This window comes from Equus asinus, chromosome 6, assembly GCF_041296235.1.
Source record: "Equus asinus isolate D_3611 breed Donkey chromosome 6, EquAss-T2T_v2, whole genome shotgun sequence".
NCBI lineage: Eukaryota > Metazoa > Chordata > Mammalia > Perissodactyla > Equidae > Equus > Equus asinus.
Genome location: NC_091795.1, coordinates 74,496,822 through 74,513,797, shown reverse-complemented (window position 1 = coordinate 74,513,797; position 16,976 = coordinate 74,496,822). Strand labels below are relative to the sequence as shown.

Genomic DNA, 16,976 nt, shown 5'->3' with positions numbered 1-16,976 from the left:
AATAAACAGGTAAAATTAACAAAATGATCAAGGCAGGCTTTCAAAAATGGTTTTAGCTATCAAAAGAATGTGCTTATCTCAATAGCAAATAGAATATTTTTAATGGCAAGACAGTTGATTTTTTACTCTCAAAAGCCCAATTTAGTAGGAAAAGGATATACTATTTCTCTTTTTTACAAACATCTATTTATATTCTCAATTCACTTCCTTTTAAGAAAAATGTTCCTCATTCTTAGGAAAAATGAAGAAACAAAACAAAACAAAAAAGCCCTAAAATATTAGGGCCATTAATTTCTGTGCCTAATACATTGTGTAGCAACAGCTACACCCAGCGGCCAGAGATGAGTAGTGAAGTTTTCCAGCTATCATGTTATGGTAAAAGGTAAATCTGGAAATGGCTATTTTTCAATTTATTTAAGGTTTTAGGGTAAGGGCTATCTTTCACTACAAAGTACGTCTCAAGGAAACACTCGAGAATCTTTGGAGAACAAAGCCCTTGCACATAAGGTTGAAGCAAGTGACCAGAATAATTCAGTTTAAAAAAGTAGCTAAAATAAAACTCAAACCAAAGAGAGAACGTACAGATACTTTATTGCTCACCTTTCACACAAAGCACACCTCCAGCCATTTTCTTTCACAGCTTGACAATGTTTACGTACACAAAAACCCAGCAAGAAGCGTCATGTAGATTTCAGTAAAGGAGAATGTCAAACATCAACTTAGCCAGGCTTTTGTTTTCTGCAGCAATAAGAAAGGGCCTCCTGCACTAAGCAAAAATTTGTCCTCTTCCTTGGTAGTGCATTTCTTCCATTACAAAAAAGCCTTCCGTCCAAAGCAAACCAACTTGTATTTGCTGAGCCAGTGCTATTAACTCGTGCATAAAACAAATTTTAGTTTGCTGTTTCTTCTAGCAGGTTTCAAGTAAAAATAAGGTTGAAGGAGGAACTTGTGTTGAATGGATGCAGGTCAGTTTGAGTTGCTATACTTAACTAAATGCCTACATGGACTATAGGTTCACAACTGAGTTTGCTTTTATATCTTTATGGGTTTTGGCCATGTTCAAGGTTTTCAGAGTTGAGCATATGGTACAGTATTCCATCAAAAGGATAAGGCTACTGAATGTGCTATCTGCAGAAGAGCTCATTTAATAGGAACCGACCTAAAAGGCCTATCGTGAAGCAAATGCGGCATCATCTTTCCAGAAAAAAAGCCAATCAGGGCAGAACTGTGCTTGGAAAACAGGCATTAGAATACTTTGAGGAAAACGCATATAAATGGATTGTTAATCTGAGGAAGGTTTCTTAGTTGTAAAAATCTAGGCGAATCCTCATTTTCAAAACTGCATATTGAAAACATGAAAACTACTTATTCAAGTAATTTCTTCAAAAAAGTATGCATGTTCTGACTGTGGAATTAGTCTACTGGGCAATTAAAGGCAATTTTAATTACCTTTTAAAAAGTTCTTCATACAAAGGAGAGATGTGTTTCTCAAATAAACAGCACTATGCAAGTCTGTTAAAAAAAAAAAACCAACAGAATTGAATGAAGACCTACAAATGCTGATGCCACGCAGGAAACTGCCTGCCACCTGTGGTCTCACATGAATTCAAAATCTATGCTGGATTCAGGATTCTGAAACTAAGTTTCTATTACTTGAGCTCTAGCAAAATGTAAGGTTCTGTAGCCTCAACTAGTGTAATGTCTTCCTTGTCCAAATCCAGAATGATTATACTGATAACCTCCGTGCTGGAAGTGCTGTTCAAACTGTCCCCCTTGGTGATAATTCTGGCTCCCCCTTCCTCCCCAACCTCCTCCCTGGCCTCCGCGACCACCTCTCCCTCCACGACCACCTCTCCCTCCACGACCACTGCCTCGATCGCCATGGTGCCCACCATCTTGGTATCTATTGTCCTGCTGGTATCCACCACCCTGGTATCCACTTCCTGTATACGTAGATGTCTGGAAGCCACTATAACCACCGCCACCTTGATAGCCACCACTGTGGCCACCATGATAGCCACCTTGCTGGAAACCCGAATCTCGATAACCACCGTCTTGGTAGCTACCTCCTCCTCCACTCCCTCCATCTGTCCAGCCTCCTTGATGCTTATTTCCTCTTCCTCCCCCTCGGCCACCATGGTCGTAGCCACCACGTCCACCTCGCCCTCCTCCTTGTTCATGACCTCCTCGTCCTCCATATGATGAATGTTCATAACCACCTCTCCCTCCTCCTCGGCCTCCTGCTTGCTGCTGGGGGCCATCTTGCCTTTTCTGCCATGGCGGCATCTCTGGGGGCGGAGGTTCAATTTCATTGGGTCTACCTCCTCTGTCAGGCACCCTGCCCATCAACACCTAGGGGATAAGAAAGATATTCAAACTACTTTACTTTATAAACAGAAATAAATGTATTTGAAAGAAAATTAAAGGTATTGTAGTCACCTTATTGATGGCACAGGCAGTCTTTTCTCTTATAGAGCCGCTGCTTGTCCTTAAAATCTTTGACAAGTCTTGTCTTGCAGCCAAAAGATGCGCAACAGAAATAGTGCTTTTAGGAGATAAGACTGAGCGTTTTGGTTGGTAAACCTTTGCTAATTTTTCTGTCTGACTCTGTTGAAAGAAAGTGTTCAAAGACAAATGTCAATTTTCAAAATGGCATAGAAACATTCATATTAAATAAGTTAAAGATCTCCAAAATGTCTGATGACAATATTTACTAGGCTCCAGAAGGGAGGGAAACAGTTACATACTCACCATTGCTCCTACCTAGTCAAGAACTATCTCACAGTACAGCTGTCAGACTTGCTGATACAGGAAGGAGGGATGGCAGGGAGCGGGTGGGAGGGGGACACAAGGGTAGGGGGCTTCCTTTTAGGACTGTGGAGCTGAGAAGGTAAAAATGTTTCCCTTGCCACAGGTCTCAGATCAAACATATTCATCTTGTCTGTTTAAATATAAGAATATGAGCCCATTTCAACAATTGTGTTTTCTAATTTTCCCATTTTGCTTACTATGAGATAAAAAATGTTAGCTGTGACTAATTTGTACTAATTATGCTGTTAACATAATACACTTGTAAAAGTGACTTCCCTTATTTAATACTTCCCTCTATTATAAATAATAAACTTAAAAAAGGGACTATACTTTAACTATTTAGTAGAAGTTTAAGTTAATGATTAAGATCACTGAGAAATTAGGAAACTTGAATATATCCTTTAAATGTATTTGAAACACAAGCTCCCAAAAGATATATGACCAAAGAATACAAAGAGAAAGTTCACAAGAGAACATATATTCAAACAAATATTAAACGTTTTTTCCACACAGGAATCAATAAATGCAAATTAAAGTAACCTAAATTTTAGAAACAACAACTACAACCACAACACATAGCAAAATAGCACAAGAACCAAAAATATCAGGTAAGCCTGTCAGTTATATGCAGGTAGTCAAATATTGATGGTAAATGTTTAGATTATATAATGTGAAAAAACAGGACATAAAAAGGTATGTTTACTACGATTGTACATATGGACAAAGTAAGGAAGAGACTACTAAAATGAAAATAGTTATTGTGGTTAAGACAAAGGGATGATCAGTGACTTCATTTAAAAAAACCTTCTTTAATAATTAAAAGGATAAAAAGATTGTCATTATGAAAATTATAATAATATGTCATATTTTTTTCTTTCAGTCACTATAGTACCTATAAGTGCTCAATCAATGTTGAAGGTAAACAAAAACTTTTGAGAAAATGGTTTCTCATATGTTTCAAATAAAAGTGATTTAAAATGCAATTCAAAGTGAGATATAAGCACATAAATTTCATTATGGGAAACAAAAATTCACTTTGTGCATATCAAAGTAATTTCTAAAAAGTGATTTAAAATGAACTTTCAAAGTGAGATACTAGTACATAAATTCCATTAAACGAAACAATCAATAAATTTGTGCAACTTAATTTGTATATTTCTTTATCCTCTCCCCAGGATGTTTATATATTTCATAGAATCACTGTGTATTATATAGTTCAAAAGGATCTTAAATATTACCTAGATTAAAAGACGGCATTTTAAAGATGTCAGAAATGAGGAGAGTAAGCTGGAACTCAGACACACTGTATCAGGATGCCAGCTGTAAAGTCCATTAATGGCCTTGCCAAGACCAGAACCACAGTGTGTTGACTGGTCAGTGAACTTTCATCAGTCATATGTTTTGTAGCTGAGAGTTGCAGGTTACTGTTTTGGAAGTATATCTACCATGCTGAGAGTGAAATGATTGTTTTTATCAAAGAAAATTTAAGAAAGGACTGGTATTTCCTAAACAACAGTCACAGAAGAGAACAATTTACTCCCGGTGTTACTACTGACTAGCCATGAGATCTTAGGCAAAACCTCCTATTTATCTGGGTCTCCATTTTTTCAGTTGCAAAATGAGGTGAGTTAAGACTGTCTAAGACTCCTTTCCAATACTAAAATACTGTAACTCAATAAACATCTACCTCAACAATTTAGCAGCCAAGTAGGACTGTGCTAAGGTTTAAAGATTTTAGGTGAAACTAACATATTAGCAAGATAACCGAAGACTAAATAAAAACATTCTGAGTCAATTACCAAAAATTCAGAGAAAAATCCACTTTCAAAAATGAACGCACTCTTAAGGGAACATCTAATACTAACACATCTGGACCGACCTCCATATAAACTCGAGGATTAGCTCCATTTCAGGGTTCTAGGAAGGTCAGATTAATCAACTGCGCCGATTAATTCCTACTTACTGATCATGTAGTAGATATTTAATAAATATCTGTTGAATGACCAAGACCTTTGCCTGGGTTATCTAATTTAACCTGAAATAAAACTTTAAGTCTTAACTAAATTCTCCAATTCTCTATAAATAGATCAGAATATTTGGTCTTGCTAAGGCCAGTATTTCTAACTTTAATTAGTAAATTAAATTGTTAGCTTACAGTATAATAAACAAAAAATTTAACAATTTATTATTTTAGTAATTCAGATACTCTTTCCATTTCTCTTACCAATGGGTACTTCTAGTAGGGTTTATAACACACAATTTTGTTAAAAAATATTTTAAAAATTGAAAAATAAATGTTTTTATTATTGCTGAATAGCTGAAAGAATTGCTACTCAGCAACTCACTAGAGAAAAATTCCTGTGTGTGTCTCCTATGTATTTCTCTTGTAGTCGCTACTATATCTAAACTGGGCTAGGAATGTTTAAGGATCATGTCTATAAACACTCTGCTCTTTTAAATTATTTAATGTGTACCTTAGCTCTGTCAGACCAGCCAAAAGACTGGACAGTAACATCCAAACGTTTTATTAGCAGCTTTCTCCGAACTTCATATTCATTGGCTACAGCTTGGTTAATTGCTTCTATCTTTTCCTGAAATGAAATTAAAAAAAAAACCAGTTAGAATTTAAATCTGCTTGACCCTCTGTTCCAAAAGAGAAGAAACTGTGTCTGTTTCACTTATAACTGAATCCTCAGCACTTAGCACAAAATAAATTATTTAATAAATATAATATCGAAAGTTATAACAATAAATTAACAAAACGATAGGCAAAATAATGTTGTTTCAAAACATAATAAAGAATACGTGAAGTACCAAATTCTCATTTTGCTTTCCCATAATTCACTGTGTGAAGCTTAGATCACTGAAGTTTTTGGCTTGAAGGTAAATCCATTTGGCAATTAGAAACACACGTCATACCAAATTTCAAGTTATTTTAATCAGCTGTGTAAAATATTTATAAATTATGAGGTAAGTGCTTCTAACACAAATAAAATTATTCTGCATAAATCTTAAGATTCACAAAAATGATTCTAAGGATGTCCACTTAGTAAACTACAGATTAGAAAACACACCTTAAAAATTAAGCTCAAACTCTAAGTGTCGACACAAATATCATGGGATAGATAGATGGTTCCTTATGAAATTTACTCAAGAGGATCACTACTCACCCAGTGGGCCGGTCCCATTGGCTTCTTCAGTAAAGGCTTTCCCACATGATTAGGTGGAACTTTTGCTAATGTTTCCTTTAACTGACACAAAAACATAAATGAATGTATAAATCTAAAAGTAAACATATCCTCCTCATCTTCCCAATTCCCATCATATCTTGCCATCAAAAGAAGATTCCTGACAGAGGCAAAGGTGGAGGCTGTTTTGAAATGTACAAGACCCACATGATAAAGACACTCACTTGTCCCACTCCTCATGTGCCTACGGAAGCATGATTCCTTCACTGCACCTAGTAGGCACTCAATGTGTATTTGCTGAATGGATGAATGAACACACAGAAAAATATGGACTATGGATACATTGCTGCTCCCCTGTAGAGTTCAGCCAAATTTGTGCATCCCGGTGTCCATCTACACCACAATGCAAATGTACCAATTCTTAGAGTCCAGCAGACATGCATATAGAGAAAAACTCTGCTATAAGAAATATCATTCTCTTCTATTCATTAATTTTTTAAGTAACATTGCTTGTTCCTAATCAATTATATTAAAAAACTCAACTGTTGATAATGTGAGGTATAAAAATAATTGACTTATTTTCATATACTAGATTGTGTCAGCAGTTAACAAATCTGGTTTGCCAACTGAAACATATAAGACTCGAAGTGACTGGATTAAAACCCAAAAATATTAACATCCTTTTCTGTCCAGTCAATGGGGAGGAGGGTGGTAACACTTAATGATAAAGATCTTAAAAATAATTGCATCAAAGTTCAATGATAAAATAATTTTAAAAAGGACTTAAGTCTCAATTCTTTTTACATTATATCTAGCTCATTTCAGCTTACAAATCAAAGTGTAAAGTTTCCTTTTTGAAAAAGAAACATGCTAATATGTTTTAAAAAAAATTAAAATACTAATTTCTCTTTAAGGTATCGAGGATTTAAAACCCAAAACTCACTTAGTAACAATTACTTAATAATATGCACATTAGGTTCCCATTAAGAGAAATTAACTTGCTTCATTTCAAACAACTGTAGGACTATGCCTTTAATACACTACAATCTGGTACTAAAGGTCTTACTTTTTTTTCAATCCCGCTGAAGAATTGGAACATAGTTATATTGGCTGGAGGTTTGGACATTCCTAGAGCAATACATATGCCTTTCAACTCTTGAAAGACCTCACTACCGCCTCCTTCTTGAGCTTTTTTTGGAGGAGCATTCACACAGAGCATTCTGGCAGCTTCTAGTTCTGAGATGAGGTATGCTGAAGTAAACAAAATAAGATTTCAAAATGAGATACAGCTACAGTTAATAGTCATAAGTCTGGAGTTACAATTCTATAGACCTAATGATAGGTAACTTTTAAAGCTGCAAGAATGGATAAAAACAAAAAAGGAAAACCATTTTTACCTGCAAATGACATAACATATAAGATGAGTCTGTAATTCACGTATTTAACCAATACATTTTTAAAGATTGATTTAAAAATAAGTGATTCTTCTTTGAACCCAAAGGATCAAGGCAGATCACATCTAAAAATCTGGATTCTTTCATTCCACTATTAAGGAATCTCCCGAACCGGGGTTGGCATCTGTTAACAGATCTGCAAAAGGTGGCAGGTGGCCAATTTTCAACGACAGTTAAAAAGGTTAATTTTTTTTCACTTCTCACCACTGACACGCACCAGTAACATAACCATCTTGCCCTCTTACCTTCCAATACTTAGGCAGTCTGTTTAGAACTGGCGTGAAACAATAACATTTTAAGTAGTCAAAGCTTAACTTACAGGAGAAGAGGGAAGGCACTCAACTCCCAAAAGTTCCTTTCTCATGGTCTCCTGTAGCCTACTGTCACTCTCTAGCTGTTCAAAAAAACCCTCTTCCATCTATATTCTTCTCAGTATTCCATTTCCCCCTACTTTCCTCATTCTCACCCCCTCCTCTGAAAAACAAACAAACAATAAAACTTGCTAATCATTTCTTGGCAGAGTCCTTTTGTATCAGTATCATCCCCTTGTGTGTTGATTTCAGCCAGATATAACCAGGGCTGCAACCTGCTTCAGGTAACTCGGTTGAAGGTATAAATGTTCAACCTTATCCCTTTAACCTTCCCAAACACATTTAAACTTTTATAAAAGATGATTAACAATCATTTGGATCTCAGGATTTCAGATTATGTGATAAAGTGAGAACCTTCTGACAACGTTAGGAAGACAGTTTTGGAAAAATACACCTTCTGGGCTCTTAAGTCCTATTAGAAATACAAGAATGATTAACTTGAATGTCTCATTTCCTATAATGCTAGAAGTATAGGGGTCATAATTTTGGCAGATCATTTCTGAAAAGCTGACAACTCCTATCCTAGGACAATAAAGACAGCTAAGCTTCTAGAAAGGTCATTCTAAATGGGTTTAATAAAATCCTAACATGCTCCATACAGCAAAGTGTATGAGTTAAAAGATCAACATAGTGAAACTTCACTGTCATGAAAATAATCACTATTTTTGTAAATAAGGTTTTATTGAAATACTGCCACATTTATTTACATATTGTCTATGGCTGCTTACATTCTACAACAACAAAGTTAAGTTAGTTGTGAGAGAGACCTTACAGCCCATGAAGCTAAAAATATTTACTGTCTGGCCCTTTAAGAAAGTTTGTCAACCCCAGTTCTACAAAGTCATATATTATAAGATTTAATAAACTGGTTCTCTAAATTTGGGACAACATAGCTGAGGCATTCACAAAATTAGTTCATCAATACAATTATCATCAAAAAACTTTAGCTGTAACTGATGTGTTCAAAGTACTAGGTAAAGGCACTGGAGATTTAATACAAAATAAACAAAAAAGCTTATCTCTATTGACCATATGGCTAGGAATAAAGAATATATGCATAAAAAGATTAATAGTTCTTCACCTATTAGGAACTCAGATACCTGAGTTATTTTATCTAAGGGAAATAATCTGACAATCAGAACGGCCCATGAATAGCCAAAACGGTTCTTAACCTGACACACAAGAGTTTTTCAGCCACTTATTCAAAGACTATTCTATTTTGTTAACAACTGTAATGTACTAAAAGATTCAAATTAGTAAGGTAAGGGTTCTGGAAGAAGTAAGTAAAATTATAGCATCAAGATGTGACAACTGATACTTGGAAAGATGAGAAATATTTACACAGAGTGAGTAGAGAATGAGGACATGTACATAAATACTAGCACGAAAGAGAGGATACAAACTGAGGGGAATATTTTAGAAAGGGGGAAACGCAGAAGCAAAGACAAAGAGGAGGGAAGCAAGTGGTGCATATGTATGTATGAAGAATTCCAAGAGCAGAGTAACTTTAGTTGATTTAGTCATTTAGTTGCACAGCAGATAGCAGTATATTCTTGACAAGCTTTTGAGGTGATAACACATTAAAATAAAGTCTATGGGGACAGCCCAGTGGTATAGTGGTCACGTTCACACACTCCACTTCTGCGGCCTGGGGTTTGCTGGTTCAGATCCTGAGTGCAGACCTAGCACTGCTTATCAAGCCATGCAGTGGTGGCATCCCACATGTAAGAACTAGAAGGACTTACAACCAGGGTATACAACTATGTACTGGGGCTTTGGAGAGGAAAAAAAAGAGGAAGACTGGCAAGAGATGTTAGCTCAGGGCCAATCTTCCCTACCAAAAGAAAGCACCCCTAAAAAAAAAACACTTTAAAATAAAGTCTATAATTATGACCCTGAGTCCAAAATAATAATGTTCAGTGCAGTCTGCTTAAGAAACAGGAAAGAGTTAAGGGCGTTTTATAAAGATTTATATTCAAAGTCGTTTTTGTAAGTATCAGCACTAAGAAAGCCAAACTCTGAGCTCTTTGGAAGAATTACGTCTTCAGGGTCACTACCAAGCTTTCCATACAGCTGCTATCTTCCTACATAAGATAACATATTCTAAGTGACAAATATTAGCTATTAGTAAGGATAAGCAGTACTACCAAGGAAGAATTAGTGAGTCTATTGCGGCTGAGCCAGTTATAGAAAATACACAATGTGAAGGATACTGACGCATGCATAAGAATTATATGCAGCAATATCAATACCTAAAGCAACTTCTAACCTTATGTGCATATCACCTCCCTCCCCCAATCACTTGACAAAGGGGAAGTTAAGAGAGTGATTCTGGAATAACTCAGTGTCTAAGTATAATGGCTATGAACACATTTTTTTTTAAACTGAACCTTCAAATGCAGAGATGTATCATTATTCAAAAACCATAGTACAGCTGTAAAGACAAACATTTAAAGAATCTTCTGAATTGTGTTTGTCCAAATAATAACTATAATATTCAGTTATCCAAAGCTTAATCTAAATGTGTCTCAGAATGCTACAAAAATTACGAGTTAAGACTACTGGTTGGGTTTACTGAGGAATTTATTTAAGGTAATAAAATCTGTGAGTCTACTTACTGTTTTTCAGGGTGAAGAGAGAAATAGTAGTTAGTATATAAAAAACATGGAAGGAAAGAACTTTTCATAATTTATTTCTCAGAATGATCAGTAGGTACAGGAACGATCCAAGTACTATTCCAGAGAATTTTATATTGTAATTTGACATATTTACAAACAAAACAAATCCCCCCCCCAAAATTACCCAACCACAAATATCAACAAGACAAAATATTTTAAACCAATTTTTAAAAAAATCTTCATTATCTCCACACTATCTTCCTAGTCTGTTTTAAAATGTGCTTCCAGTCTAGAACACTAAGGATTAAGGATCACACACTTAAACATTTGGTGAAGCACAGCCTGAGTACCTGCAAAGCTGAAGGACAAATGGGTAACAATCACAAAACAACACTGCTGCCGGGGTACAGGCCTGCCGTTAGCTTCTAAGTTGGAAATTACAAAGTTTTCTTTAAAATAAGTAGTATTCTGAATTAAATCCATAATGAAACAAAACAGTAACAACCAGTTTAGTAGTCGTGGAAAATAATAGCTACATTCAGCAGCCATAACTTACTGAGCAAGAGGAGGCAGTTCTTCTGAACGAGAAGGCGCTTGGTCACATCCCCAGAGGTCAGTGAAAGATACGGACAGTTCATCTCCCCTAGGAGCCCACTCACCTCAAGCTGGAATTCTTCAGCTTCACTCGGGCCTTTTAAGAATTAAAATAACCTTATTTAATAAAAATGATTGTTTTTCCAATTGGCATATATACATAAATTGTAATTTTTAATAGGATTCTCCTAATACAAGTTCTTCCTTTGTTTTCTAATTCATCCTTTCTCACACCACTGCCAATTTTCTTTCTTAAACAGTTTTCATGAGGTTATTCCTTTATTTGAGAATCTTTAGTGGCTTCCTAATTTCTGCCTCATCTAATCTAATTTTTTCTGTCTGCCATAAAAGATTGCCTTTCCCAGCATACTGTTATGTAGGAGCAGCTACTACATGTATGTAGCTGTCACCTACTAGCTCTACAAATATTCCCTCTATTTGCGCTAGGCTGCTCTCCTCATTGCCCCAGGAATGGTCTCATTTCCACTTCTGGGCTTTCATCTAAGTTATTCTCTGGGATTGACATGCCCTCTATCCTTTCCCCCTCTATCAATCCCACCTATCCATCAGAGCCCAGTGGTCTTGTTCCTTGATGAAACCGTCCCCAAGTACTACTGCACTCAGTGATTCCCCCCCACTGCAAACCAAAGTGACGCATTCAGTTACTGCACTAGTCTCCAGCTCTCTCATTTGTGCCTAAATATTACCAGTTACACTAAATTTGAAGATAGCGAACATGACTTCTAGTTCTGTATTCCCATAACATGTCAAGTATAGAGTCCACTGGGTGAACCCAGGAAAAACAATGCTCTTTCTTCCTTACTCTTTTGATGGTTCTCTATTCAATATCACAGAGGGGCAAAAATTAACTAAGACTCTTTGAGAGTCACTTCACGTGGGTCCATTTTCTCATCTGTAAAATGGGAAGAACGTATGACCAACGTTTTGCAAACTGCGTTCTGTGAACTCCAGAGCTCCAAGAACTCCTTCAGAGTCAGCTGGAGAGGATGAGGGGAGAGTTGTGCTAAGAGCACCCCCTCTCAGCTTCAACTAGAGCAGCTGTACTTTTACCTGTTTTATATGTTGGCTTCTATAAAATGCTTTCATTTGAACAAAGGGGCTCCAGGCTATAAACAGTGACCATCTAGTAGGGGTGTTTTCAAAGGTTCTTAAGACCTGTGAAATGTCAGGCGGAGAGGCAGGGTTAAGAGCACCGGCTCCCAAACCTGACTGCTGGAAGTGAATCCAGCATGTAGCACTTACTGGCCGTGTGACCTCAGACGATGTATTTAACCTCTTTGTTCTTCCTTGTTTAATGTACGAAAGAGTGATGAAACCTGCCTCACAGGATTGCCTTGAGGTTTAAATGAATTAACACAGTAAAGTGCTTAGAAGAGGCTAGTGCTCAGTAAGGGTAAGCTGCTGCTATCATTACTGTTACACTATACTCTCCTTAATAATTAGAATTGGATGCAACTAACATGGACACATTAAATACACTAAACATGCAAGAGAGTGAGCTTTTCAAAATTCTGTGGGGGGGGGGGGGAAGGGATTATGTATACAGTTCTCCATAAGGTGGGTTAACAGGTGGGCATTTTTCTTTGTCTCCTATTATAGGTTTACCTATGGTAAGAGGGAACCAGACGGTGGAGTGTCAGGTTCCAAGCTTTTGCCTCTTTTGCAGCATCAACGAATTAGTGCTAAAGCAATAACAAAATTGGCAAATATAAACCAGCTATCAACACCATAAATCTGATGGTGCTGGATCTGGCTGTGATGTATCTAGCAATACATTCCTATGATACAGAAAGCTTCTTAATATAGCACTCTCTTTCTCCCCATGCATAGCTGAGTTATAATCCATTTACTTTATAGGCTATACATAATTCTGGAATCTGGTAAGCCTAAGAGAAAAACATCCCAATTTCTAGTTCTAGCCACCATTTTAAGATCTACAAGTCATGTTTTACAAAGAATAAAAAGTTCATGTGTGCCATACTGGTCTCCATTTTTCCATATCTCAGTAATAGGGTCTTTTCAATTTCCACAAATTTTTAATAGTTGTATGACTACATTCTGGTTTTTCAACTTCTGAATCACCTTATCTCTAAAAATAATATAGGAGAAAAAAGTATTTGGTTTCTTTACAAATTTTTTTTTATATTTACAAAGAACTGAAATTTCAGCTGCAGTCCTGATAATGTTCACTTGACAATACCCTAACTGTATTTTCAAATTTTGCACCTAAAACTGAATGTTTACTTACTGTTAGTCGCTTGCACATTTTCCTCTAGTTTACACAGCACTCTTAATTCAGATACCAGCCAAGCACAGAGTTTGGTAAACTCAGGGGAACTGGCTCCAGCAGAGACTGCCTGAGACAGAGCGCCATCTTCTAACAATGGACCCTTGTAACTGGTGAGTAAGAAATTACACTTCAGAAGAATGTAAAATCACATCTAACATATTACAGATACAATATATTTATGTATTATTTGTATACTTAAGCAATAGTTTAATACATATGTTATGATGACCAATTTCTAAACTGACAAATATAAATAAGATTCAGAGTTATATTAAACCATTAGAAAAAAAAGCTCAGCCCTTCAAAGTACATGTGAATGTTTCATAGAATCACATATAATAGACTACTAAATGATTTCAACTCCTGTACATTTACTGAAAGTTCTTGTACAGAAGTTTATTTTCTTACTTTAACTGAATTGAGAATTAAAACTAGAGTAATAAATGATAGCTAATTATACTATAGTTTACTATTGCAGAAATAAAACTTAGGTTAATCTTTTCTATAAATTTTCCTGGAAATCAATGAGGTTAGGTTTTTAATGACTTTCTTCAAAAGCAAAAACTTTACAATTAATCATTTCCCTTTTCTGTATTTAATGACAATTAAGATTAGTAAGACATACTATACTAGGACCAGAGAAATGTCAAAATTAACTTAATTACTGGTGAGCTGATGTTTGGGTGAACTGGTGCAAGTGAACCCTAATCATTTGTAAATGGTTCAAACGTAATTTTTAAAAATTATTAAATATTGAAACATTCATGAAAGACAATAGTATTAATGAAGCCCAATGTAGAATATAGCTAGAATTAGATTTTGTCAGTCTCAAAGTAATTTAAAAATATACATACTTCAGAAAGTTGTTTTATCTTCTTTTAAATGAAATATTGATAAAAATGGTTATTAAAGATGATACATTAAATATGCTTAAAATAATTCAATATTTAGAGGTAGAGAGATATTAGAGAAATGACATCACTTGATCCTGTTAGAATATAATTATATGTTTATATATTGAATAGAATGGAAAAAAACCTCACACAAAAAATGAGATTATATATAGTCTGGCATCTAGATTCAAAACCATATATTATTAGACACTGGAATAAAGAGACGAGGCCTAGACATTTCTCTTTGTGTTACACATTTAGACTTTATTAGTTTATTCCTATTGTGGGCCAGGTTAGAGATAAAGGACAGTCATTTAATTCTAATATTTCTCAGAGAATCCTTGAAAGTACACATCAATTAAGCCTGAATTTTAATGACTGAATGCCACCAAACTAAGCAGTGACAGTTACAATTTATAGCAAAGTTTTCAGAAAATCCCATGGTTCACATTACAACCCATCTCAATTATTTATTTGATTAGTTTAATTGCAGTAACAATGGCCTTTATAGTACCCAAGAGAAGAAAAACATAGTTAAAAGAGGGTAAAAGAAGGATAATGGGAAGAAACAGCATCTGTCACCAATCATTAAGGGACCTCTCTCCATGCTGATTGCCTAAATTTAAATAAAGTTTACCTTCATCCTCTAGAATTCTACTCCATCCTCTAGAATTCTACTCCATCCTCTCATCTTAAGTGTCACTTCTTCCGGGAAGCTCAGAACTTCATTTCCTTTGCTAGTTTTTTTTCCCATTTCCTTTCCTCTTCCTGACCCTCCTTAGTTCTCCCCACAGCAGATTCTCAGTGTGAGCTTCTCTTCCACCTCACCTTGTACCTTTAAGTGCTCAGCCCAACACCGCCACAGAGCAAATGTTCCTCAAGAATGTTTACTGAATGAATGGCTTCATGTGTGAGCAAGCAAGCTAGTCTGAGACGTCCACAAAGAGAGACCATTTCGCTGAACCCGACTTTTACTTGTGCTCTAATCAAAGAAATAAGCCCCCTGAAGTCTGGAATATTCATGAAAATTCAAAGTTCCAAAGAAAAGAACAACAGTAATTCATTTTGACAAAGAAAGATGATAAGCACTACCACTTCCTTTCCAGAAAATTTCTACCAGGACAGCAAGTTATTAAATGGGCAGACTTTGGGAACCCTCTCGCTGTCCTTTCCTAAAGAAGAAAGGTTTCCCCGTCATGAAAAAGTCTAGTGGAAGGTTTTGATAAAGGACTTGTTACTTTACAACTACAGTTAGCTAAATCCATACATTTTTGGACACCGTACCTGCAGGCAAGTATTTAATCATACAATTTGTTTCTGGAACCACATTTCGCCCAAGAGGTTCTAAGTTCTCAAGTTTTAATAGAGTACACTGATCTGGGTGACCCAGTGAGATAAGCAGCCCAATTTCCAGCTTGTAGATACGGATGAATTATGGTTGGGTAATTGTCAAGAGGAGAGACAAAATGCACAAAAAATATGCAGGGACGTGCGGGTCAAGGCGACTCGGAGGGTAAGGGACAATGGTGACTCAATGAAGTAGTGTCAGAGTCAAGGGAATCTGCTAGTGGTTCCCCTTAAGGTGGTGACAGGTTAGGTGCACAAGGGAGGTGGCTAGCGGCAAGAACGCAGCGTACAGACATGTGGCTTCGGGCAGCCTGGGTGCATGCAGAGATGACTGGGCAAAGGAGATTTTTTTGCGAAAAGTGGGGTGGGGTAGGAGTAGGGGCTCCAGACAGAAGCTGGAAGTTTGGAGGACAAGTAGGAAAACAGAGAATCAACTTTGGCAAGGTCTCGAGTGAGGAGGTAGGGCAGGAGGATGGGGAGCAAGGAGAAAAGCTCGCGGAGGGGGTTGGCGAGAACCGGAGCCCAGACAATGACACGCATGACTGACAAACGCTACGGGTAAGTCCGCTGCAGGGAGCACAGGGCAGGCCTAGGGGCGTCGCAGCTGGAGGGACCCGAGCCGGCAGGGCAGGCAGTGGACGTGGCATTGGGGTCCCGGAGCCAGAGGGAGGCGACAGCCGGGAGCCACGGGGTGCGGCGTGGAGAGGCAGGTGTCTCCGACTGGAGCGGAGAAGCTTTTCCCGGGGGGCCGGCACTGTGGGGTTTGGGAGACCCGTGCCCTGGCAGTCTTACCCTAGATCTTCTAACGACTCCAAGATGTCAGTCTCCATGAGGTCACACTCCATGCTACTGTGGTATTCAAATTTCCGAGGCGTCAGGCTCCCCTCTTCGCCGGCAACGCGTACACTCGCGCATGCGCTGCCTCCCCGGAACTTCCAAATCGACAGCTGGCGCTTCAGCCCTCGCACTGCGCATGTCCCGAGCGTGCGCAAGAAACTTGGTCCCGCCTGCCGCCCCACCCCTGCCTGCTAAGGGATTGCCGGGCGGCACCGTTTTGCACATGCGTATTACTGAAAAGTGAAGCCGGCGGCCCGAAAAAGGGCAGGAAGACTGGCTGCGTGGCAGCTGGGCGTGGGGACCCGGTGAGGGGGGAGCGCTCTAAACTCTCTTAATTGAGTGTACGCATGTGCGAATGTTGGGGCGAGGCGGGCGGGGGAGGAGCTTGGGGGGTTTTCAAGACTTGGGTGGGTGTGAGCTGTGAAACGGAGTTTCTGGATCTCAGGGAGTAGCCCAAGTGGCTGTCCGCCCACTGTCAGCATGTTCTAGCCTTAGCTGTGGGTCATGGAGAAAGGGAAATTCACGAGCTCCCTTCTGATTCCGTAGGACAGG

The 16,976-nt window shown here is 37.6% G+C and overlaps 1 protein-coding gene across 1 annotated transcript; it reads right to left on the bottom strand.

Moving 5' to 3' along the window:
* Nucleotides 1-574: 574 nt before the first annotated feature.
* Nucleotides 575-16,586, bottom strand: FAM98A (family with sequence similarity 98 member A). The gene is made up of 8 exons (XM_014854923.3): nucleotides 16,380-16,586; nucleotides 13,306-13,454; nucleotides 10,999-11,133; nucleotides 7,066-7,250; nucleotides 5,982-6,062; nucleotides 5,286-5,402; nucleotides 2,440-2,607; nucleotides 575-2,352 (listed from the first exon to the last, which is right to left on the bottom strand). Exons 1-8 carry the CDS (start codon nucleotides 16,430-16,432, stop codon nucleotides 1,687-1,689), a joined length of 1,554 nt encoding a protein of 517 aa, XP_014710409.1. The 5' UTR covers nucleotides 16,433-16,586; the 3' UTR covers nucleotides 575-1,686.
* Between the last annotated feature and the right edge of the window lie 390 nt (nucleotides 16,587-16,976).